The sequence below is a fragment of the Urocitellus parryii genome, chromosome 10 (assembly GCF_045843805.1).
Source record: "Urocitellus parryii isolate mUroPar1 chromosome 10, mUroPar1.hap1, whole genome shotgun sequence".
Classification (NCBI taxonomy): domain Eukaryota; kingdom Metazoa; phylum Chordata; class Mammalia; order Rodentia; family Sciuridae; genus Urocitellus; species Urocitellus parryii.
The window spans coordinates 36,125,929-36,152,409 of record NC_135540.1 but is presented as its reverse complement, the minus strand read 5'-3'; the positions used below and the strand labels follow the sequence as shown (position 1 = coordinate 36,152,409).

The 26,481-nt window shown below is 36.5% G+C and overlaps 1 protein-coding gene across 3 annotated transcripts in view; it reads left to right on the top strand.

Moving 5' to 3' along the window:
* LOC113175391 (broad substrate specificity ATP-binding cassette transporter ABCG2-like) overlaps positions 1–26,481 on the top strand; it is an 85,473-nt gene that overhangs the window by 35,215 nt on the left and 23,777 nt on the right. For all 3 annotated transcript variants that reach the window (XM_077803243.1, XM_026379664.2, XM_077803242.1), the window contains 4 exons: positions 17,999–18,216; positions 23,454–23,513; positions 24,976–25,090; positions 25,645–25,797. In XM_077803243.1, the coding sequence (XP_077659369.1) occupies positions 18,080–18,216; positions 23,454–23,513; positions 24,976–25,090; positions 25,645–25,797 (465 nt within the window). In that variant the 5' untranslated portion in view covers positions 17,999–18,079. The remainder of the gene's footprint in view (positions 1–17,998; positions 18,217–23,453; positions 23,514–24,975; positions 25,091–25,644; positions 25,798–26,481) is intronic.

Sequence of the window (26,481 nt, the reverse complement as noted above, 5' to 3'; positions counted from 1 at the left end):
TCTTTCCTAGTCTCATCCCTCACCCACCTTCCCTGCCCTTCATTTCCCTTTGTCTAATACAGTGAACTTCCATTCCATCCCCTATTATGTGTTAGCATATGCATATCAGAAAAAAATATTCAACCTTTGGTTTTTCAGGATTGATTTATTTCACTTGACATATTAGTCTCCAGTTCTATAGATTTACCAGCAAATGTCATAATTTAATTTCTCTTTATGACTAATAGTCCATTGTGTATATGTACAACATTTTCTTTATCCATTCATCTGTTGGAAGGCACCTAGGTTGGTTTCATAGCTTAGCTATTGTGAATTGAGCTACTATAAACATTGTAGTGGCCACGTCACTAGAGTATACTGATTTTAAGTCCTTCAGGTATATGCCAAGAAGTGGGATAACTGGGTCAAATGGTGGTTCCATCCCAAGTTTTCTGAGGAATTTCCATATTGCTTTCCAGAGTAGTTGCACCAATTTGCAGTCCCACCAGCAATGTATGACTGAATCTTAAAAACACTGGGGAACCTAGGGATAGAAGGCACCTACCATGGCATTCTAAAGACTATATGGCAAACCCAAAGGTAAGATCATATTGTGCCGCAGTCTGGCTGCAGCAAACTAGCTGGGGGGTGACGAACAACTTGTGTACGTTGATACAGCAGGAGTGGAGGCCGTTTATTGTAGGACAGGAGCCGTATTTATACATTCCACACAGCTTATCTAATTTACATAAGCTAGATACAGCAGTCAACCAATAAGAAATCTCGACACTTAATGGCTCGCTTTTGTTACTTCTCAAACCACTCCCTCTGGCCTTTTGCCAGGCACCATCCAGACTTGTTTACGAACTCTAACATTTCTCTGGCAAAATGCCAGGCGCCATCCTGACTTGTTTACAGACCTTAACAATATTGAACATCCTTGCCAACATTTACTGTTAGTTGTATTCTTAATAGCTGCCATTCTGACTAGAGTGAGATGAAATTTCAGTGGAGTTTTAATTTGAATTTCTCTGACTAATTAACTGGAGTTGTTCAACATATTTTCATGTTTGTTGACTGATCATATTTCTTCTGTGAAGTGTCTGTTCAGTTCCTTAGCCCATTTATTGATTGGTTTATTTAGGTGTTTTTTTGGTGTTAAATTCTTTATATATCCTGGATATTAATGCTCTATATGATGTGCAGGTGGAAAGATTCTCTCCCATTCTGTAGACTCTCTCTTCATATTCTTCATTGTTTCCTTTGCTGTGAAGAAGCTTTTTAGTTTGAGTCTTGATTTTACTTCTTGTGCTTTAGGAGATTTCTTAAGGAATTCAGTTCCTAAGCTGACATGATGGAGATTTAAGCTTACTGTTTCTTCTGTTAGGCACAGCATCTCTTGGTCTGATGCCTAAGTGGGAAATGCACTGAATCTGTATAGAACTTTCGGATGATCATCACCAAGGCAGCTATTTCATTTCTCTATACTGATTTCTAAGTTTCTGGAAGTGGAAGTGGTTGACAAGTGCAGGGCCAGGGTGAGATGAGGACACACAGAGGCCACTTTCTTCCCTTGGGAGTTCACTCTGAGGCTGTCACCAGACTCTGCTTTCAGTTTTGCTCTCCTGAAGTCTTAGTTCTCCCAGCTGTTCTTCAGCATATCACATGGGAAAGCCTTCTCTCTAAAAGATTGAACAAAACTGGGATGCCCTCTTTTACCACTTCTATTCAACCTCATCCTTGAAACCCTAGCCAGAGCAAATCAGTCTAACAAAAGAGATGAAAGACCTCTACAATGAAAACTATAGACCACTAAAGAGAGAAATTGAAGAAGACCTTAGAAGATGGAATGATCTCCCATGTTCTTGGATAGGCAGAATAAATATTGTCAAATTTGCCATCCTACCAAAAGCGCCATTACAGATTTAATGGAATTAATTTTAAAATTCCAATGACACTATTCATAGAAATAGAGAAGGCAGTCATGTCGTTTTGTTTTCTTGATGTGAATTGTTATCTGGAGATATACAGGAGAAATAGAGGACTGAAAAAGTCTCACCCTAAGGTAGGGAGAATAAAGATTACCCTGGAAGGAGGAATTTTGTGACCCTCACACAGACCAGATCCCAGAACTCAGAATAAGAATGATTCCACCTAACTACAAAATCTGAGAAAACATGTTCTCATTAGAATCGGCCAGCATGGGCCAAAGTGGCCCAGAATTATCTTGTATTTTTACAGTGCTTCTTGGGGACTTGGGAGTCTGATACAATCCAGCTATCAAGTCAAAAGTCAAGGGGTGGACTTAAGCGTGACTCTTTGACAACTTCCCTAGGACCCCAAAATAAAACTGGAAGGCAGGAGGGGCATGCCGTCCTTCTACAGTTTAGAGGAGCCACTCTTCCCTTGATAGTGTCCCCGTTCCCTTTTCTTATCCCTTCTAATAAACTCAGGCCTGCAACTTGGAGCAATGTGTCTGAAAACTAGTGAGAGAGGACCACTGTGGCTACCTTGGCTCTGTGGTCAGCCCTTGATCTTCAACAGCAAGACAATTTAGTTACCTCTATAATATGTTAAGAAAACAATCATGATTTAATTGAATACAACTATTTCTCATAAAATTCATATTGCTTTTAAAAGTAAGTTATTGAAATCTAATACTTATTATTGTAAGCCTTACTGATAGGTGAAGCATGCATCAAACCTAAAAAACTTTCAAGGTAAAATTTTAACTTAAAAATAGATAAAACATGTTAATGTTCTATGTCTTTACATAATTTACAATGGAGAAAGTAAAAGACATTTAAAATAATACAAATCTTGAAGTGGAAAAAAAGTTATGATGACATTATTTAAAAGATATATCTACCTTTACTAGCAAAATGAATAATTTTTTAGTGAATTATGTTGTATAGCATTTAATTTATGCATATTATACTTTTGACATAAGACACAACTTAAAACATTTTTGATAGTTTTTAGGGTCATATTAAGGCAACGAAGCGTCTACACTTTGCCATCACTTAGTACAGAAATATTTTAAATAATTATATAATTAGTTTCTGTATCGTTGACTCTCCTGCTTCTTAAATACTGTAATTTTCTTATGGCTTTGCTCATTATTAATACACTGGGAATGTGAGGACCAAGGAGCATGGAGTCAAAGGCCATCCTGAACTGTGGGATGCAATTCTAATGGTGACAGTGTCCACTGCCTTTCACAATGTATCTATTTATAGGACTTTTCATTTTAAGTGAATTTTCTTTTTGAAGGGTACTTGTACCTGGCTTGAGAAGCAGGTTCAGAGTAGTCAAGTAAAGATTAAATAAGCTTTCATATGTGAGAAACACCTGGAATAGAGCCCACGACTGTAGTTTCTAAAGTGTACGTCATTATGATGAGGATTATTATTATTATTGCAGATATTATTACTGTTATTATGTGCAATATATGTCTAAGTTCTTCTTCTTCTTTTAATTCCTTAAGTATCCTTTCACTCATAAATGAATAACATTTTTTTCATAACTAATATTAGTGAGAAATGATTTAATAATAACTCAAGGTAAATGCTTCACAAAGGCCAAATGAATTTTGATGAGTGAGGCAAGAGAAAGAGTAATTGTCCCGAGGAAGGCTTATGCAAGAGTGAATGCTCACAGGTAAACCATCACTTACTGAGATTTCAGAGGGTCATTTCTATGGTAGGATGGTGGGAAGTATGGACATAGAATAATAAATGGCACAGCTATGCCAATCAAAACTCAGGCATGTAACAATTAGGCATGATGTTACATGATTAAGTGTATATCAGAACTTAGCAAAAAGATCTTCTGTTATTGATCAAAGAAGATATACTAGTGAAAGTAATTTTTATACTGAGACTTCTGGACAGAAATAATTAAGATGATGGCTAAATAAGTGATTCAGATAAAGAAAAAGATATGAGCAAGTAATAGAAGTTAAAACAGCAGGCTTGACATACAGAAGGGACCATAATCTTGAGTATATAACTCTACTTTATGATATTCTGTACCTTAAACAGAGAACTTTGATAGACATAACTTCAATTTTATTCTCTGGAATGAATCTTTGACTTTTAGAACTTTAGTTCTAAATCTGAAACCAAAACATGGTAAAAACAAAAACGTGGTAAAAGAACATTATGCGTATATTGATGAGGCTAAAAGCCACATTATATGTTTTAAATTAATTTTAAAATGTAGAATACAGAATAGAAGTGAATATAGTTCATGTGCTCTCACCTCTTGCCCCTTGTACTTCATAAGAAATTGTGAACTGCATTAGGTTGCTCTGTCACTGATGATATTTTTAAGATGTTACATTTTGCTACTACTTGTCATGTGCATGAAAACATGACTCTTACTAGCAGTTAAATATCATCAGCAAAATCCTAATTAAATACCTTACTCCCCCATATATCACATGGCATGCCAAAGCCCAATAAGAATTCTGAGTTATTTTCATGATTAGGGTGGTTAATTGAGAGCTTACTATAAATGCCTCTTCATAAAGTTTTCATCTCTCAAATCAGAAAAAAAGTTGTAACACAAGTGGATGTCATAGGAACTGCTGGTTTCACTTTTTGGGCATATCAAGATCCTCACTGCTCAGAACAGCAGACTGTAATTAATATACTTTTAGAATAAAGTAGAGAATTTGGTGGTGTTCTCCAACCTACCCCAATGATCACAACATCCAGACAATTCCCGAAATTCCTGAAAAAGTGAAGTTTGTGAATGTGAATTTCTAATATCTCTTACACCACATAGTAAAGTTCAAAGAAACAAAAGTTCAAAGAAACCTGTGTTTAGTCCTCACAGGCTGCCAGGATTACCTAAGTGATGTTGTCATGAATCAGCTTTACAGACTGGAATGTGTCAGGAGGGAACCACTGCCTATTGCTGGGAATTCAATCAATAATGTGAATAGCAATAAGAGCAATGAAACCAACAACTACACATGGATGTAGCCAGGGAAGGTATCTTTCATATCCTTACAGTGTACATATAGGAAAACTGCTTTCACAGCTAACTTCTAACAGTGGCTAATCATTGTTATCAGGGACAATGCCTTCCTTCACTGTAGAATCTTGCTCTGTAAAAGGATCCAGACTTCCCAAGGCCTCCATCCCCCCAAATTTCTTCCTCCTCAGCATTTCCTCTACTCTTCTAGTATTTATATTACTCAAAATGCTGTATAGCTTTTACATATGGAATTTCAGTCAACAATTTGAAGACCTCTATTAGATATGAATTATTTTTCTAGCAAACACAAGAAATATAAAACAATATGCAGATATCATATTAATAAATTTAAATGATTCACTTATACTGTACCATCTTTCGATCAAACTAGAAATAGAATCTCTAGTTTCATAATTAGAGTTTTAACAGCCTCTGAGCAGCTATCATGCATCATTTCTCTTCTGGTACACAAGGGGAGGCCACACCTAGAACCTGAGTATCCAGGTCCCATGTGAGTTTCAGCAATGACCAAGTCAAGGCAGGGATTGTGGTAATAAGGATTCCTTGTCAAATTTCCTGTTCTTTCCTTCGTATTTGATATGCTGGAGAGTAGCTGTGAGAAGTAAGGATTTCAGGAGAGCAAAACTGATAGCAGGGTCTGCTGATGACCTCAGGGTGAACTCCCAAGGGAAGGAAGTGGTGAGTCATCATCTCTCTCTGGCTGATTCTGGCCCTGCACATGTCAACCACTTCCACTTCCATAAACTTAGATGTCAGTATAGAGAAATGAAATAACTGCCTTGTTGATGGTCACCCGAAAAAAGTCTGGGGAGGAAGTGAAAGACATTCTTAAGACATTCTGTACATAAACATTTTCTTAAATGTCAATTGCTTGCCTGTCATTATCTTCTTCTGATCCTCACCAGAATCATTAGTAAAACTCAATAACAACTGCAACAGATTGCCATTCATTTCTAATAATAATTACTACATGATTTAATGTGATAATTTTCTAGCACATTTGTTAAATACAAGGACCGGGATCATACAATGGTCATTAAAGCAGAGTGGAGTTTAATCTCAAAGTGATGACAAAACACAGATATTATAAGACTACATCATTCTTTGTGGAAATATATGTGTAGGTAATCCATTTGTATGATGTTTTGATTTTGCTGACATGATATCCAAAGTGACTCCCATCCCGATGCCTTACTCTATATTTTTGTTCCTTTTTTTAAAAATAGCCCTTCTCATAAAAAATCTGTATTATTTATTTAGCTCATTTTATTAGATGCAAGATTTGCAAAGAAAAGATATTTGTTTTGTTCACTGATATATCCTAAAGCCTAGGATAGTGCCTTGGCACATAGTGGATGTCACTGTGGACCTGGTACCTGGGTATCCATCCAGCATGGCCCCTCACTATTGTATTTGATTTCTAAAAGCTTGGGAATCATCTTAGTGTGGGAAACACAGGTAAAGAGGTTAATGCTTGATAGCTGGGGACCTGGTGACAGAATATGTAGCTCTGATCATATTTTTAATGGCTATAGACATTGTAAAATTTCAATGCTTAACTTAATTAGAAACCAGGAATTGTGAGGTCTACAGGCAATATAAGGAGATAAAGACTACATACCCACATCACAGGGGTGGTTCCCAAAGGAGATCCTTGTGATGTAGTCTTATATTAGTGTATGTAGTCTTATATTAAGTGCTAAACCCCACTTCCAGGAGCTCTGACCCCAAGACCAACCCTCCCATCCTAATAATCTTCACCATTCTGGGTGGAGATGCCAGCAAAAGACAGACAATCCCACCTATTGGATGAAAAGGGTAGCAGGAAAGATACTGAACTCCAACAAAAACAATACTTGTATTTTCTTTGAGACTTTTTTTCCTTACTTTTCTCTCTCTCTTTTCTCCTGCTCACATCCCCAACATTTGTAAAACCAGGTGGGTTAGTCTAATGAGGACTGGGATGTCATAGTATATTACAGTTGTGTTGTATAATCTTTTATCTCCTACTTATTTTTACACTTTTTATTTTTCTTAATTTTTATATTTGTTTGTTTGTTGTACTCTATTGTCATTTCACTTACTTATCTCCCTAAAATCACTTTCTCTTTTCTCTTGCTACTAGCCAACTTCTTTAGATTACTCTTTCATGCTTCTAAGGATCTAGTAACTCTATATTCTCACCTCCTACCGCCTTCAGATCTCATCCTATGCCCCATTCCCAGTTCTCTCTTTGTCCACTGTAAGAAACTATGGACACTTTTGTAAACCTACTGTTTATATTGTAGATAATAACTGAACTCACAATTTCTGTATATTGTAACAAAACTGTAAGCATCTCAATAGGAGCTATTTGGTTTAAGGTTGTATATTGTTTATATTGGGATCTGTTAATATTGTTCTCCCCCTTAAAGGAGAGGTATTACAACCCTGTAGGGATATTATAAGCCTATAAGGTAAAAGCTGTGGCACTTCAGATATGCAATGCTAGAAAGTAAGACACATGAATAACATGAAAAAACAAGAGAAGAAAGTGTTCCAAACAAACCAAGATACTACATTATTAGAATCCATGCCAGCACAGCAGAAGAAAAGACAGAGAAGAAGTTCAGGATGTACATAATTAAAATGTTCTGTGAATTAAAGGGTGATATAAGAGAGCAAATACAGGCAGCAAAAGATCATTTCAATAAAGAGCTACATAAGCAAATACAGAAAGCAAAAGATTACTTCAATAAAGAGATAGAAGTTCTGAAAAAAAAGAAAGAAATCCTTGAAATGAAGGAAATGGTAAAACAAATTATTAAAAACTCAATAGAGAGCACCACCAATAGATTAGATCACCTGGAAGACAGAACCTCAGACAATGAAGAAAAAATATATAATCTTGACAATAAAGTTGACCACACAGTGAAGATGGTAAGAAACCATGAGCAGAACATTCAAGAATTATGGGATAACATGAGAAGACCGAATTTAAGAATTATTGGGTTAGAGGAAGGCATAGAGTTACAAACCAAAGGAATGAACAATCTATTCAATAAAATAATATCAGAAAATTTTCTAAACATGAAGAATGAATTGGAAAATCAAATACAAGAGGCTTATAGGTATACATAAAACATAAATCAATGTCATGGTTATACTTGTGTCCCATTACCAAAATATCTTATTTATATACTATGCAAATATATAAAAATCTGTTGTTCAGGCAACTTTTGTAAAGTCATACTTTCTGAATATCAACAAAAGAATAAGCATTATTTATAAAATCAAGTCATTTAGAAATTTTAAAAACTTTTTTTCCTCTTAATTACCTGTTGGCCAAAGAGTAAACCTAAACTGCCATGAAAATGTAACATTCCAGATTTAAAGATAGTAGTAGAACTAAGAGGTCTTGGTCCAAGGTTCCAGATCATATATGACAAAGTGAAGTTGAAACATAGCATAGGAAAACTAATTTCTTTTCTAGTTCTGTATTACACCATATTCTCATGGGATAAGGAGGAGATAAAATAAGGACATATATTTGAAGGTATTATAAACACTTCATATATAAATGCAAAAATGCCATAAATAATCATTAGTCTTAAACTGGTTTAATTGTCATCAATTTGCAGGAAAAGGTCTGTGTATTACTGAATGACATACTAGTGAGCAAGAGAGAGCAGGAATGGGCAAGTTGTCAACAATAAGTGAGAATCTTTGTGTGCCATTACTGCAGTGTGCAGTAATGGCACACAAATGCCATACCAAGCAATGTCAATAGTAACAATAGTCATAATTACATAATTACATAAATGTAATTAAAAACTAATGTATAAAAGTTAGAATACTAATGACTTTTTGGAAGGGAATAATGAGTACAATGTAGTACGAGGGAAATTTCTGGAGTATTCTTAATGCTCTTTTTAAAAATCAGGGTGGCCGGTCTGGGGATGTAGCTAGTGGTAAAATGATTGCTTACCATCTGTAAGGGTTTGATCCCTCAAAAGGAGGTGTAGGAACAGTCCTTGGCCAGACTTGGTGGCCCATGCCTATAATCTCTGCTACTCTGAAGACTAAGGCAGGAAGATAGTAAGTATGAGACCAGTCTCAGCAATTTAGTGAGAACTTGTCTCAAATAAAAAGGGCTGGGGATATATTTCAGTGTTAGAGCAACCCTGGGTCCAAGCCCAAGTACCACAAAAAATTATTTCTATGTGTGTGCACATACACAAAGACACACGCATGCACACACACACACGAATTCTGGGTGGCAGATGTACAGGAATGTTCACATTGTAAGTATACACCATGTGCTTTAGATTTTCTACATTTTTGTTTGTATGCATATTTACTTCAATGAAAAGTTGTGATGAACATCATTATCCAAAGTACATGTATGAAGACTTGAATTGGGTGTCAACATACTTTGTATACAAATAGAGATATGAAAAATTGTGGTATGTATGTGTAATAAGAATTGTGATGCCAAAAAAAAAAAACAAAGTACATGTATAAAGGCATGAATTGGCATGATCATATTTTATATACAAAGATATGAAAAATTGTGGTATATATGTGTAATAAGATTGTAATGCATTCCGCTGTCGTGTATTTAAAAAAATTAAATCAATAATAAAAAAGAAAAGTTTACTTAAACCAAAGACCTTTGTAACTATTGAAATTGAGCATAGTGAGCTCTCAGAATGTAACCATTCAAGCTATGATGCAAGGACCAATGTTACATCCTCTACTATTCTGACTCTCCAGGTTAATTATTATTAATGCCTAATCGATATTTTTTTCTCACTGTATTTATAACAGGGTTTCACTGTGACTTTATTTATTTATTTTGGTGATACTGGAGACTGAACTCAGGGATGTCCTACTTCTGAGGTACATTTCCAGCACTTTTTTGTTTTCTATTTTGAAGTAGCCTAAATTGCTTAAACTGGACTGGACTTTGTCATCCTCCTGTTTCAGCTTCCTGAGTAGCTGGCAATACAGATGTGCCACCAGAGCTGCTTTATTTGTAAACTTTATAAGCAAATGAATTATTTCTTTATTGGACTCCAGTCTGTGGTATAAAGCAAATTATATGAAGTAAAGTGGTCCCGTCCCAGCATCTGGGACATCCCATTGCTTCCTGACACACAAGCACACAGGGACACCACACATCTGTGCTGTCCCTTTCTGCACTAACCTTTTGTTTTCTTTACCTGTAAAAACGGAGTTATTGGTTTGTTCTTGTATGCTTTGCGTCAGTCTTCTCTGTGACCCGTGGGAAGTGTCCTGGATACTCACCAACGGAGTCCTCAGAGCGAGCACTTGAAGGAAGAGGGAGACCTCAGTTCTCCACTGAGGGAGGCAAGATGCAGGAGACTGAAACTTGTGGCTTGCCAGGAGAACTGAAAGCGAATATGCAGGGAGGCTGTGTTGCGGCTTCTGCTGGAGCAGAAAGGTAGAAAGACCTCTGACCAAGAGCGTCAGACTGGTCTTGGAAAAGGAAAGGGGTCAGGCTTTTTAATCACGTGTAGGGGGTGCACGGATGGGCTCTGTAGAGTCTAGGAACTTTCAACGGTTTGGGGCAGTCAAAGGGTGCTCTTTTATTGGGTGGAAGAGAGCACAAGTTATACTGAGCAACAAGTTCAAGGAGCTGGGAGTTTGCCTTTAGCACTTTGTGTTGATTCCCCCGCAGATTTATTCTTTTATTGGAGTACGATGGTGAAGCCATCCTGGCTTTAATGCATCTGAGTCTTTCTTTTTGTTTCTTTGGTGCTGGACATGGAAGCCAGGGCCTGCTGCTGCTAGGCAATTGCTTTACCTGGTCTGTGCCCCGCGCCATACATCTAGTTTTTGACATCCACAGATTGAGAGTGAGGGGTAGGAAAGAACACATACCATACTCTTAATGACTGACAGGCTATGAGATGAGGTCCTGGGAGTGCATTTATCTTTGCAGGGTCAGGGTGGGGGGTGAGGGGTGAGAGGTACTGGTTGTCTCATTTCCCCCCTCAGAGATGCTATTCTCTTACTCTTAGAGTTTCTGTTTTTATGGGGTCCTTAACTGTCTGAGGGAGACATGGGAAAGTGGCAGTCTGTCAAGGATCCTGGGGTACTTAGGGAAAGCTCTCCATGCATTCCACAGCACAGATCTTTGAGGTCATTATGAGTGGGCTGCTTCAGGGCTATTTGGAAGGTTTAGCTGACTCCTCTTGACCTTTATATTGAGGACTATTAACACTCTACTTCTGAACAGGTGCATCTTGAGACTGGCGCCCTTTTTCACCAGAACCTCGATTAAGCTGAATGAGGTCATTTGTGTGGCAGAAAATGTGGGTGGGTGTTGTATGTGCATTTTGTTAGAAAACAGCACACTTCTCAGAAGAGGTGACTGAGTTTATGGTAATGAAGTCCTATGCCAGAATCCTGACTCTGGGGGTGGGTGAAGAGGGGATCTGGTTGTTAGGTGTCCAGTTAGCCATGAATGGGTGAGCCGGGAAAGGACAATGTAGGGTGATGAAAACCACAGGGAGCCTTATCTGACAGGCAAGCACCTGGAAGAGAGACTTGCAATGTGTAAACCTCCCCCAGCCATAAATTTCCCCTTAAGAAACACTATTTTATTCAAGATCAGGTTATACCCTGCCTGGTGACCTGTATCCTATCACCAAAACTATCACAACCCCAATCACTCTGGCAACCAACACCCTCACAAAGAAAGCTTGCTGATGGCTAGTCAAAGGATAATAAGCCTATTAAGGGGGCAAGAACTTGATACAAAAACCAGGGAGGATGGGAGGGGCAGATTAACTGTCTTCCCAGTTTCAAACTGAATCTCTCTAAGGAAGATAGGTAGAACCTGAGCAAGGAAATAAGTACCTGCTCAGCAACATGAGTCACAAACTTAATCCGGTCCCAGGGAAGGAAACTCTTTACACATGCTTCTGACATTGTTACTACACTCATATGTTTTAGCCCACTGCCCTGTAGGGATGGGTGAACTTTTTGGGGAACTTTAGTCTACTTGTTGCCTTTTATTACTGGAAAACCCTAAGGAAAGTCTCATTTCCATCTTAAATGAGATGGAAACAAGAGTTTTCACGTAAGACCTATTTAAAGTCAAGTATTGTGTTGTTACATGATTCTCCTAATACATCTTGGGACAAGGTGAGAAATGTCCTCAGTGGTTGAACATTACAGAGTGGTGACAGTAGAAGTGACTGCTGGTGTTGGAATTTGCACATTTCGGTTTCTGAAGACCTGGGGAGATGGCTTGCAGTGTTTTTAAAGTAAAGGTGTAAAGTTCATACGTTAGTGTTTCCTTCTCTTTCACTGTTTCAGAAGAATAGAATTTTGGCTGATCATTACCATTTGTTGTGTTCTAATATAAAACTCAGTTATTCACCTTTAATATCTTAGACATTAATCTTTAAATGGTTTATTTCTTTTCCAGTTTCCAAGATGAATAGGGTGTGGTAAGAATGAAGTTTGGGTTGTAAAAACAATCATTCATCGGCGACTTTTGTTTTTGTCAGTTTTGACCTGATGTGCCTGCGTGTGGTTTTCTTTTGTTTTTCATGCTTCATGGCTCTGCAGATTGTTCAATCTGTGACTTAATTCCTTCGTCAGTTTTGGAAAATATTTCACTGGTATATATTTTTAAATATTGGTTCTAATCCATTTTTCATGCTCTCCCAGATTTCCACTTCCATCTATGCCAAAAGTTTTTTAGCAAGTTCCAATATTTGTTTGTTTGTTTGTATATTGTTTTGGTACCAGGGCAAGGACCACTTAACCACTGAGCCATATTCCCAGGCCTTTATTTTTTGTTTGTTTGTTTTTGTTTGTTTGTTTTGAAACAAGGTCTTGCTCAGTTGTTTAGGTCCTCACTAAATTGCTGAGGCTGGCCTTGAACTTGCAATCTTCCTGTTTCAGCCTCCTGAGCCACTGGGATTACAGGTGTGGATCACCGTGTCTGCTTCATGCTCTATTTTTCTTTTGCTCTTTTATGTGGTACTCCTTCTTTTCAATAAGGAGCTCCTCTCATCCCCAGCCATTTTTAAAACAGTGACAGTTTTCATCATTTCTAATTTTCCTCCTGGATGTTTTCTTTATACCAGTCTTCTGGTTCTTGAATTGTCTTTTCTAATCTAATGTGTTTAGCTGTTAAATCCATTCCCCACCTCATACTAGAGATCAAAACCATGGTTTTGATCATGCATTTTACTACAGGGCTACATCCCCAGCCTCCTTATTTGTTTTATAAGAAATAGGGTCTTGCTATTTTTCCCAGGCTGGCCTCAAAATCATTACCATTGTGCTTCAGCCTTTTGTGTATCTGGGACTGTAGATGTACACCACCATATCCAGCTATAATTCTTAAATTTCATTGTTAAAGATTGTTATTATTTAGCAATCATCAATTTTAAAATTTATATTATTAAATATATTTATCAGCTGTTTTAGAGTCAATGTTTGATAACTCCAGTCTGGATTACCCATGGCTCTACTTCTATGTTCTCATTTTTGGAATTTTAGGTTTTATTTTCTGGCATGGATGGTAAATTTTTATTGATAATTTTGTTGATGATATCACCTTTGAGAGTGTAATTAACATTATTCTTGCAAAGTCTAGATAGATCACCTTCTTTTTTTATTGATGTTTTTAAAATAAGTGACACCAGAATGCAATACAATTCTTATTACACATATGCAGCACAACTTTTCATCTCTGGTTGTATATAAAGTATGTTGACACTAATTAGAGTCCTCATACATGTATTTTGGATGATGATGTCCATCACATTCCACCATCCTTGCTAATCCTTTGTCCCCTCCCTGACTCTCCCACCCCTCAGCCCCATCTAGAATATATCTATTCCTCCCATGCTCCCCCTCCCTACCCCACTATGAGTCAGCCTCCTTATATAGAGAAAAAATTCGGCATTTATTTTTTTTGGGATTGGCTAACTTCACTTAGCATTATCTTCTCCAACACCATCCATTTACCTGCAAATGCCATGATTTTATTCTCTTTTATTGCTGAGTAAAATTCCATTGTGTATATATATGCCACATTTTTTAATACATTCATCCACTGAAGGGCATCTAGGTTGGCTCTACAGTTTAGCTATTGTGAATTGTGCTGCTGTAAAATTGATGTGTCTCTGTCCCTATAATATGCTGTTTTTAAGCCTCTTGGGTATACATCAAGGAGAGGGATATCCGGGTCAAATGGTGGCTCCTTTCCCAGATTTCCAAGGAATTTGCTTACTGCTTTCCATATTGGCTGTACCAATTTGCAGTCCCCACCAGCAATGTATGAGTGTACCTTTTCCACATCTCCACCAACAATTATTGTTGTTTGTCTTCATAATAGCTGCCATTCTGACTGGAGTGAGATGATATCTTAGACTAGTTTTGATTTGCATTTCTCTAATTGCAAGAGATGATGAACATTTTTTCATGTATTTGTTGATTGATTGTATATCCTCTTCTGAGAAGTGTCTGTGCAGGTCCTTGGCCCATATGTTGATTGGGTTATTTGTTTTTTTGGTACTTAGCTTTTTGAGTTCTTTATATACCCTAGAAATTAGTGTTCTATCGGATGTGTGAGGGGTAAAAATTTGCTCCCAGGATGTAGGCTCTCTGTTCACCTCACAGATTGTATTTTTTTTTTTTTTTGCTGAGAAGAAACATTTTAGTTTGAGTGCATCCCATTTATTGATTCTTAATTTTAATTCTTGCACTATAGGAATCTTATTAAGGAAGTTGGGGCCTAATCCCACATGATGAATATTAGGGCCTACTTTTTCTTATATTAGATGTAGAGTCTCTGGTTTAATTCCTAGGTCCTTGATCCACTTTGAGTTGAGTTTTATGCATGGTGAGAGATAGAGTTTTAATTTCATTTTGTTGCATATGGATTTCCAGTTTTCCCAGCACCATTTGTTGAAGAGGCTATCTTTTCTCCAGTGTATGTTTTGGCACGTTAGTCTAATATAAGATAATTGTAATTTTGTGGGTTAGTCTCTGTGTCCTCTATTCTGTACCATTGGTCTACCAGTCTGTTTTGGTGCCAATACCATGTTGGTTTTTTTCATGATTCCTCTGTAGTACAGTTTAAGGTCTAGTATAGTGATGCCACCTGCTTTATTGTTCCTGCTAAGGATTGCTTTAGCTATTCTGGGTCTCTTTATTTTTCCAGATGAATTTCAAGATTGATTTTTCTATTTCCCTGAGGAATGCCATTGGGATTTTCATCAGAATTGCATTAAATTTGTATAGTCTTTTTGATAGTACAGTCATTTTGATAATAATAATTCTGCCTATCCAAGAGCAAGGTAGATCTTTCTATCTTCTAAGGTCTTCTTCTATTTTTCTTTTTCTTCTTCTTTTTTTTTTTCTCTGTGTGTGTGTGTGCTGGGGATTGAACACAGGGACTTGTGCATGCAAGGCAAGCCCTCTACCATTTGAGATATATCTCCAGACCCTATTTCTTTCTTTAGGGTTCTATAGTTTTCATTTTATATATCTTTCACTTCTTTTGTTGATTCCCAATAACTTATTTTTTTTATATTATTGTAAATGGGGTAGTTTTCCTCATTTCCTTCTCAGAGCATTTGTCACTGATATACAGAATGCCTTGGATTTATGGGTATTGATTTTATATCCTGATATTTTGCTGAATTCTTTTACTAGTTCTAGAAGTTTTCTGGTGGAGCTTTTTGGGTCTTCTAGGTATAGAATCATATCAGCAAATAGTGCTAATTTAAGTTCTTTTCCTATACATATCCCTTTAATTTTTTTGGTCTGTCTAATTGCTCTGGCCAGTGTTTCAAGAATTATATTGAATAGAAGTGGTGAAAGAGGGCATTCCTGTGTTGTTGCAGTTTTTAGAGGGAATGCCTTCAATGTTTCTCCATTTAGAATGATGTTGGCCTGAAGCTTAGCATAGATAGCCTTTACAATGTTGGGATATGTTTCTGTTATCCTTAGTTTTTCTAGTGTTTTGAACATGAAGGAGTGCTGTATTGTGTCAAAAGTAGAGGTAATTGAGAACATAGACACAACATATTAAACTCTCTGGGACACTATGAAAGCAGATCACCTTCTTAGAGCAGAGGCTGGTCTGTTTTGGTTTCCCTATATTCCCAGGACATCTGGGATCTCAAAACCTAGCAGTTTTCAGGGCTATTATCTTTGCTGGCTGATGACTTTTAATTTTGTCTCCCTACCTGAGAGTCTGCTAAAATATTTGAAATAATAGTGGTTTTAGCAAGATCCCTCTAGCAGTTTCCTTTTACCAGATAGTCCTATATTTCCCCACACATGTGCAGTTTGTGTGTTCAAATGCTTGGTGAGGAAAGGGTGGGAGCTGGATTTGCTCCAGTGCTTTTTCCTCATTTCCAGGATTTTGGTTCTTCAAGTTCTGGCTGATTTGGCTGCTGTCATCAGAGAACACTGTACATGTCCTCTATTGTTTGATCGACTTTTCCGGTTGTTCTCAGGAGAATGATTAGTTAGGTGCAGCTAGTCCACCAAAAGCGGAGAGAAAGTTCTTCATGGATGACTTTGGTTTTTAAAAATGAAAACTAGGTTTATTGCAGTTAAAATTTCAAACCTCTTTTATAAGCTTAGCTCACCTTAAAGTCTCACTCTAATTAAATCTGTTTCAGAGGTCTTATATAAATTGTTTAGTGAAACATTTTAAACATTTATAAACTTAATATGAAGGTTCTGCTTTAAAGCCTTGAGCTTTAATGGTTTGATTTACTTAATAATTTTCAGACTTGATTTTAAACTTTCCTAAAATTTAAATATGTTTGTCCATTGAGGAAGTGATTAATTTATTGCAAACTAATTGGAATTTGCCTTTTGTTTTAGTCACCTTTCCATGGCAGTTACAAAATACTTGAGAAAACCAATTTAAAGAAGGAAAGGTTTATTATGAATAATAGTTTCAGAGATTTCAGACTCTGGTCAGCTCACTCCATTGCTTCCAGGAATATTAAAAGGCATAAACATCATACTGTAAGGAGAAGAAAGAAAGTTTTAGTTCATGGAAACCAGGAGGCAAAGAAAGGATAGTGGCAAGATATATCCCTCCAGAATGTACCCCCTAGTGATCCACTTCCTCCAAATCAGGTCCAATCTCCAAGTTTTTATCTCCCATGGCACCATAGGCTGGCAATTAAGCCTATATATAGCACATGGACTTTGTGGATATATTATAAACAAACTATAATACCTTCTTAGATGATTAAAGGCAATAGCAATTAGAGCTGTAAAGTCTGGAACTAGAAATTTCTCCTGACTGTTTAGTTAAGCCTCTTTTAGTAATAATAATGTTACAAACTCTTAAATACAATAAGAAAGTAAAGAAACAAATAATCTTATAAATTTTGAAATAGAACCAATCTATCAATTAAAAAGGGGGTATGAGTGCAATTAGGTAGGGTGTTCCAGAACTGAAGTTGTATTGTTATATGGTTTTTCAAGCCAGACAAGACTATCTGTTTTTTTTTTCCTGTTTTATGAGTTGTAATTTTCATTATTTATTTTTTTAGGAATTTCTTCCACATCTTATTGGAGTTCAAGTATTCACAGTTGTCTTTCTTCCCATTATGGAGTCTAAGGTTGTTTTTATGTTGCTGTGGTCTGTTCATTGGAAAGGAATCTACTCACTGCAGTGTAGTTAACAACAGACTTCTGTTATCTAACTGGGTTCAGTGACACCCACCTATAATTACAACTCCCTGAGGGACAGAGGCATTGCATGTTTAAGGTCAATCTCAACAACTTAGCAAGATTTTCCTCAAAATAAAAAAAAAAAGAAATTTAAAATTTAAACATGTTGGACATGTAGTTAAGTGGTAAAGCACCTCTGGGTCAATTCCCAATAACAAAAATAAACAAACAAACAAAAACAAAAGAGCAAAAAAGTAGTAGTATATAGTATTTTGTAATGTCTGCAATCTCATTTATCTGGACTGTCAACTTACAATTGCTTTTTCCTCTACAGAAAAGCAGAAACTCCAGATTTCTTCCAGTAATTACCAGGATTTTATCCCAGAGTCACAAAAATCCCTAATAATTCCCTAAGATGGCATCCATTGACCTGAAGTCATTTACTCAGGAGACTGTGTTAAGTATTCATAACATCTGCTATCGAGTAAAAGAGGAGCATGGCTTTCTATTTCGCCGGAAAACATTTGAGAGAGAAATATTTACAAATATCAGGTATGTGCATAAACTTTTCAAAATACTACTTTATTGAATGAACTTCACAGATTATACTTATCACCAATAATCTGCTGTGAACATTTATGTTTATCTCTTTGTAAAGATGTATTAACCCACTTTATTTATTTTGGCTAAATTTGGAATGAAATGATTGCATCACTTAAGTATGTGTTTAACTTTGAAAGCAACTGGCAAACTGTAAAAATGTTTATATAATGTGTTTGAACAATTGTTGTATAAACTAGTTTTTGAAGTAGAAAATAAATTGAGGAGAGAAAGGAAAATTCCTGTAGAAGCTACTTACTACCATTACTATTTAGAGAACTTTGCGTCATAGCAAAACAACTTAATTTCCTCCCCAATTAAGACTTATCATAATTAATACCAGTATACTCAAACAGTCAGATTTTTATAAAGAAAACAAAAGGAGACAGAAGCAAGTTGTGGAAGCAGGATGGCAGAAAGTCTCCTTTTTCCAAGCTGCCAGCTTTATTTATATCAATAGGTTACATTAGGTCACTGATAGTACATTATTGATCATTGTGTCATTAGGTAGGTTACAAACTTAGCAACATTATGCAGCTTACTCTTCAGTTATATACTATAGTTGCAGTGTGCAATGTTAGGACATCTGTGTAGCTCTTAAGAAAGTTCATTGTTTCAAGTTATTGTTATGTGGACAGGTTCAGGTGCAGCAGAGCTTGGTGAAACATTGTGGTTATCTAAAAGAGAATTCCTTTCTTCCCAGAAGCTGAATGCCTGAGATCAAGGTCAAGGCTGATAAGACTCTAGCACAGAGCCTCCTCATGCAGGGCATTGCCACAGTAGCTATGCATTGCATATGTATTCGTTTTCTTACTAGTTCTTTGGAGAAACTGCAGAATATTCCAAGTGTGGAAAACAAAATGCCTGTTATTCCTCAGGATTTTGCTCACCAGAGGAAATTCTCTGTCTTGTACATTTCCACTGCCAAATTTGTATGGATTTTTAAATTTTTTGAGCATTTAAAAATAAAATATATTTAATTAGAGTTATAAACCAAATGAGACTTTAGAAGAAATAAAAATTTGAATAAATATCAACTTGTTGTAGGACCTAATTTTCTTTTACGCAATTAAAAATATAATAAAATCTGCAGAAAGACAAGACATCATTTTGATAAAATATAAAATCTTTGTTCTTTAAGTTGGTTCTTTTGTAAACTTTGCTAAGAGTGGTTGAGTCATTACCAGACTTCTGGATTCCACTTAAAAATGAATTTTAAAATTTGCTTTAAGTTCTTCTAGAATTTAAATATTATTAGACTTGACATCAAGCATAGCACAAAATCCATTTAACATTTGAAGAAGACAGTGAAGTTCCTTGCTGATAATTAAAATACGACCTAGGCAGTTTATTCAGAAAATATAGTTTTTGAATGTACAACTAGGCTCTGGAAATGTGTATATAGCCTTTAGATTGCTGAATAAAGATATAGACGTACCGATATTTAATTTTTTGAAAATACTGCTAGGATTTATGATCAATGAACTACCACAACAAAAACTCCATAATTATGAGCTCATAGTAAAATGATGTCATTCTAGAAGCCAGAAATAGAAACTATGCATAGGTTACTAGCCTTTTATACCATTAGTTATTTCCTTTAATTTATCTTAGGCTTTGAACAAGGAAAGGTATAGGCTCACTCATCAATTTCCAAATCTACTAAACAATTAATATTTTAGACAAACCATGAATGTCATATATAGATATAAGCACTACACAATTATTAAAAGAAAGCAGAACATTTCTGAGGTGTGGAAAGCCTAAGATTTTTAGCTCTAGATTTAAGTTTTATTACAAAAACAAAATTATTTTAAAAGATACATTTTTAAGAATTCAAAACACTTCTCTTATTTAATATACTCATTTTAACAGCTATGTTTAGATTATTCATTTATAGCAAGCATAGTTAATGTTTTAATTTTTTTCCTAAAAAAAGTCCTAAGATATTCTTTTATATAGAAAATAATGAACACTATTCCTCTGATAGCTAGACAAATATCCGAATTGGTTAGCAGGCCATAAACTCAAGTTACTAGATTTTAAAGACATTCTTAGGAACAAGTTCAAATAACTTATTACAGATTTAGTAAATTCATGTGAAAGGCATTTGGTCTGATAATAAGTCAATTTAGTATCATGCAAACAGTCTGTGTATAAGCATATAAACATACAGGAACATTCAAGGAAATTTAAAACTTAGATTTAATATTTTCTAGTTTTAAAAGCCATATTTTTGACCTGATATTGAAAGAAGTCTGTTAAGTCTTAAATTTGCATTTCTGAATTTGATGCCAAATAGAAAATTTACATCTAATGACTAAGGCTAGCAAAACTTGAATTGTGAATCTTCTTTTTAGAGACAGGCAAAAAATTAACCCACCAACCAAGTAAACAAACAAAAAACCAAACCAAACAAACAAAAACAACTTTATCTAGAATATATATACATAATTTACATATATAATATATACATATATAATTTAAGCACACGGAATCAAAGAGGAAGTGAATTTACTGGGGGAGGGGGAACATGAACTCAAATAAAGTGATTATGGGTAAATATAGTCCATCTTTTCAGTAGAGACTTATCTAATGATGGAAGCATGGACTATCCTTGGGAAATGTTTTAGGTGATCAAAATGTGCTGCTTCACGAATTCCTTTCCCTCCTTCAGCAGTGAGCCAGAGATTTTTATCTTATGTGTTCCCCAAAAAGCCCTAAACATCAAGGAGTGAATGGAGTTAGTTCAAGGTATGAGTTGAACAAACTTTTATAGTTTATCTTCTGAATAAGATTCCCAAAGTTCCTTACAACCCAGGAACAGGGTGTGCTCTTCTGAAATGGAATTCTTTTTACAAGTGGATAAATCTGGTGCAGGAGCCACCAGAACATGGCCTATTGAAGCCAGTTGTGAAGTTTAAACTTGTGAAATAGTTGTACTAAATCAGCATGCACTTCCAGTTATATAGGCTCTGATATACTCTTCCAAAACAAAACTGGATAAACATGCACTCATCCAATCCAATTAGAGTGTTGGAAAATTTTTATGTCTTCTGAATTGTATCTGACTGACCAGCACCCCCCAAAGCAAATGTTCCTGTAAGCCATCAGCAGCTAATGTTCCACATGGCTCCCTACTTTCCATACAGGAGGTAGCCAGTACCACAGAAGGACTCAATGTCCAAAGCCACAATTGGTGGAGAAAATCTTCAGTGTGTACCTTGATGGAACAACAAATATGGCCTGCTGACTTTTTTCAGTAACCTTTTTTCCTCACCAATGAAGCCATTTTTGAAAATTGAGGCTGCAGTAGAAAGGAATGGGATAAATCACCTGGGATTTAAATATATCCCAGCAGATGCAGTACCCTTCCTGGAGATTCCAAATCCAGCTTAGGCTGGTTATGAGAGCATCTTATCTGTAAGGCCTGTCTTTGGAGATCATTGCCAGCCTGAGCTATCTTGCTTAAGGGCAGGATAGGCTATTGCTCCTGACTGGAACTCCCCAGTTGGTTCTAATAAAGCCTGGGGAGGAAAGAGGCTAGGCTATAATACTCCCATCAATTTTACTCTGAATATTTCTGGAGCACTGAGTGTTCTAGCCTCATCTCTTTCCTCCTGGGTGGCTGTACCACCCAGGAATGCCCACACTTCCCCTCTATGGTGACAGGAAGTGAATTTGAGTTTGGTCAGAAGAAAGGGGTTTTCTTCTTTATGGTTTAGATATATGTGGGGTCCTCAAAAGCTCATGTGTAAGACAATGCAAGAAGGTTTAGAGGTGAAATGATTGGTGTCCTGTGGGGGCTCTGACCCAGGAAACAGATTTGGGGTTTGGCAGGTGGAAGAAGATGCCAGACGCAGCTGCCACAGGCAGTGAATGCTGAGGTCCTTGTGGATGTGAGCACGTGGGGCAGTTGTGCTGGGAAGTTCATCCCTCATGACAGCTGTGACAGAGGATGGACCTCTGTGGAATCATTATCTGAGAAAGAATAGCTGTCAGCTTTGATCTTGCCCTTGGAATAGACACTGTTTTCTCGGTGAAATACATGTTGACCTGCTTCCAAATTCTTAAGAGGAACTGGGCAAGGACATCAGGTTTCTGAACAGGCTAACTGAGGCCTCTGTTTTATCTGTTTCACTACCTGTGATGGCTCTGCTGTAATTTGTTTTCCTCCTTTCTACTCTATCTGAATATTTAGCACTCTCACACACCTACTTAACTTATTTTTTGAAAATATTGGTGTCTATTCTGCGTATCCTTAAAGGATATTCCCTATTGGAGTGATGGCTCCCCAGTCTAAACTGACCATTTTTCAGGCCTCTTACTGGGCACTTAAGAAGGAAGGAAATGATCCATTTTGAGGGTGTACGTATTTCCTTCCTCCTTCCCTCCCTTCCTCCCTTCCTTCCTTCCTGCCTTCCTGCCTTCCTGCCTTCCTGCCTTCCTGCCTCTCTTTCCTCTCTCCCTCTCTTTCTTTTTCTGACTGGTAAAGTGTTATTTCCAGGTTAAGAAATGGTAATGCTTTCTTTAACTATGGAGTACTTCACTCTAGCCTTTCATTTCTACTTAAGGTATGTTGATGTTTGCTCTGAGGAGATTTTAGCAGAGAGAACACTACAACTGATTGTATACAAATTAGTGACTAATTGTGTAGAACTTAACTAGGCACCAAGTGAGATGATTTCAAGATGTTGATAATCAAACATTTCTTAGAAACTATTATGAACTTTCCACTGTTGTAAAAGGAATAAGTGTAAAGGAGAAGCTTAATGAGAATCTGCTAATTATATCAAGGAACTTTTGTTATTGTTGCTGGTAATGGAACCCAGGGCCTCTAGCATGGTAAGTGCTGGTTTTTCCACTAAGCTTTACCCCCAGGTTCTAGCAACTTTGAATCTTGGATGAGTAGTTTTCCAAAATCAGTAAGTGGTTTGAAGAATAAATGAAGAGAATTTGGAGGAACATAAGCCAACTTTCTTATAAATTCTGACTAGTGATCCCTTTTATATCAGACGTGTATTAATCAACAGTTAATTTTTTTTTTAATCTTTAAAAGTTAGTGTTTGTTTTCTTTCAGCAATTTCATCAGCCTTCCTTGAATGTATTAAATGCAGACTCATATTAATAAAATTAATAGAATTTTGTTTCAAATGGGGCAATAAGATATTATGCTTCTGTTTTTGCAGTGGGGTCATGAAACCTGGCCTTAATGCTATCATGGAATGCACAGGTGGAGGCAAATCTTTGTGAGTATAATGGAACATATAAGTCAGTCTTTGTAGTTTCAGTGTGCTTTTTATAAAATCACTTTGGTAGAAGCAGGTGTTGATTGAACCTTTGCTGTGTGTGCAATCTGTTTCTAGGTGCCAGAGATAACATGCAGTTGGGCTAGCATGTGGCTTTAATCCAAGGAACAAGAAATCTTATTAGATCAGCCTTGCTAAGCATGATTGTGTGATTGACATGCTACCATATTATGAACTAATGAGGAGGAAGAAGAGGAGAATGATATTAATTTATGCCTTTATACATGTACTTTTTTGCATTACAGTTCTAATGAACATACTTTATATACAGAGATACAAAAAAATTGTGCTCTATGTGTAATAAGAATTGTAATGCATTCTATTGCTGTTGTGTATTTAAAAAATAATAAAATCAATAAAAGATAAAAAAATAAAAAATGGGGATGGAGCAGAAAGAATAATTGAAGACATGAATTTAGAGAAAGGAGTGTGGGTTGGATCCATCAAGGTCAGACAGCCATGAAGTTCATTTGGAAGGTCTTTGATGGATAAACTGATGTTACCTTGCTTGTACATTTTGGAGCTTTCTTTTAACATATAATGTAAAGGAAGGTGAAAATTTAAATATACATAAATGTATATATATGTATATTTAATGTATGTGTGTGTGTGTGTGTGTGTGTGTATATATATATATATATATATATATATATATAGAGAGAGAGAGAGAGAGAGAGATATTTCTATTCAGCCATACAGAATAATGAAATTATGTCATTTGCAAGTAAATGGATGGACGTGGAGAACATCAGGCTAAGTGAACTAAGCCAGACTCATCAAAGGTTGAATGTATTCTCTCATATGCAGAAGCTAGAGAGGAAAAAGGGAATAAAAAAGGGATGTCACAAAAATAGAAGGGAGATCAGTAGAGATGGGGAATCAGGGGTTGAGAGGAGGGAAAAGAATGGAGTTGACCAAATGATGTTATAAGTAAGTATGAATACATCACAATGCATCCCAGTTTTGTATATAACTATGATGCACCAATTAAAAATAAATAAATAGGGGCTGGGGATATAGCTCAGTTGGTAGAGTGCTTGCTTCAAATGCACAGGCCCTGGGTTCAATACTCAGCACTAATAAATAAATAAATAAGAGGAAGATGAATAGAGTAGAGCAAGGAGATCAGGGGGCAGCAGGGAGGGAGGGAGAAAGGAAGTACTGAGGATTGAAATGATACAAATATATGAATATGTCAAAATGAACCCCACTATTATATATTCCTATAATGCATTGAAATTTTTTTGAATATTATTTATGTATATGTACACATATTACTTGTACAATTTTAGTTAACTTTTTTGACTAGTTCACTTTCTACCTGGAGGAATATTTGGATTCATAATAACTGAGAGATATGGCCTGTGTTGGGGGAAAACACAACATACATGTCTTTTTATAGATTTCTGGATGTCTTAGCTGCAAGGAATGATCCAAGTGGATTATCTGGAGATATTTTGATCAATGGAGCCCCTCGACCTTCTAATTTCAAATATAATTCAGGTTTTGTGGTTCAAGTAAGTATTGCAAGTCTGCCTTCTAGGTTTCCCCTACTTCTATGTGGGAAGTGCTTTGACTTATGATTTTGTGTGCAACCAGTTGGATTTACATGTTCAAGGAACGGAATTTATTTACACCAGCTTTTCACAATATTTGCTTAGATTGAAGGTGGAATAAAATGGAAAGGTGGAGAGGGCTTGTAAGCAGTGGTGTCAAATATAATTTTGGTATCATTTCCATAAGGGTCTGCTGTGGCCCTATTTGCCCTTCTTTCATCTCTTTCCTTCCCTTTGAAGATGCCTTTGTCAAATCTTCATATAAAGCAATCTGGATGTGTCTGGAAGTCATCATAATTACCTGTGCTCTGCCTGGGTTGCAGATGGGGGATGAAAATGCCTCCCTCCAGTCTGTGGCTGTCTTCAGATCACTGAAGTTTATGGATTTGAAAGTTCAACATTAGCTGGAACTTTACCTTGATTATATTGTTTTTATGGATTAAGATAACTACACTAAAGAGATGCTTTTAGAAAAGACTCAGTGTGTCCCATTGAAATCCCATCTTCCCCTTCAGGATGATCTCGTACTGGGCACCCTGACGGTGAGAGAAAACTTAGCGTTCTCAGCGGCTCTTCGGCTTCCAACAACTATGACAAAACATGAAAAAGATGAACGGATTAAAGTGGTCATTGAGGAGTTAGGTCTGGATGAAGTGGCTGATTCCAAGGTAATGTGAAAAAAAAAAACAACAGAATCAGACAGGAACAAGGACCTCCCTGTGTGGACCATGTGACCTCAATCAGAAGTTTCCTAGAGCATGTGAGGACAAAAGGGTCTGCTTTCTGTAATGATGAGAAAAGTGACTGGTTACATACTATGAAGGTGGAAATGGAGCTGGAAAAGCAATCTTAACCTTAGTGTGATCCTGGTGTGAATGGAGTGTGATCCCTGTGGAGAGTGCTCCTCATGGCCTTTTCCATGCTCCTCCACCCTCATTGTTCAAGTCACAGCTCTTTTGATGTCTTTGCACTGACTTTTCTTCTTTTTCTTCCTCCTTTTGGCTGCTCTTCTGCCTCTCTTCCTCTGGAGGATTTTGTTCAGTTGATTTTTTTTTAATATTTCTGGAATTCATAAATGACTAGAATCCAAGGATTCTTGCTGTTTCATACTGGTGTTAACTTGTTTTAAAATCTATATTTATTTTCATTAAGATTTACATTGAGGGGCTGGGGACATAGCTCAGTTGGTAGAGTGCTTGCCTTGCATGCACAAAGCCCTGGGTTCAATCCCCAGCACCACACACACACAAAAAAAAAAAAAAAAGGAAAGAAAAAAAAATTACATTGAATTTTTGCAGTGACCAGGATATTTTTTCCATGGTTTCTTTGGCACTTTTGTTGCTCATCCCCTC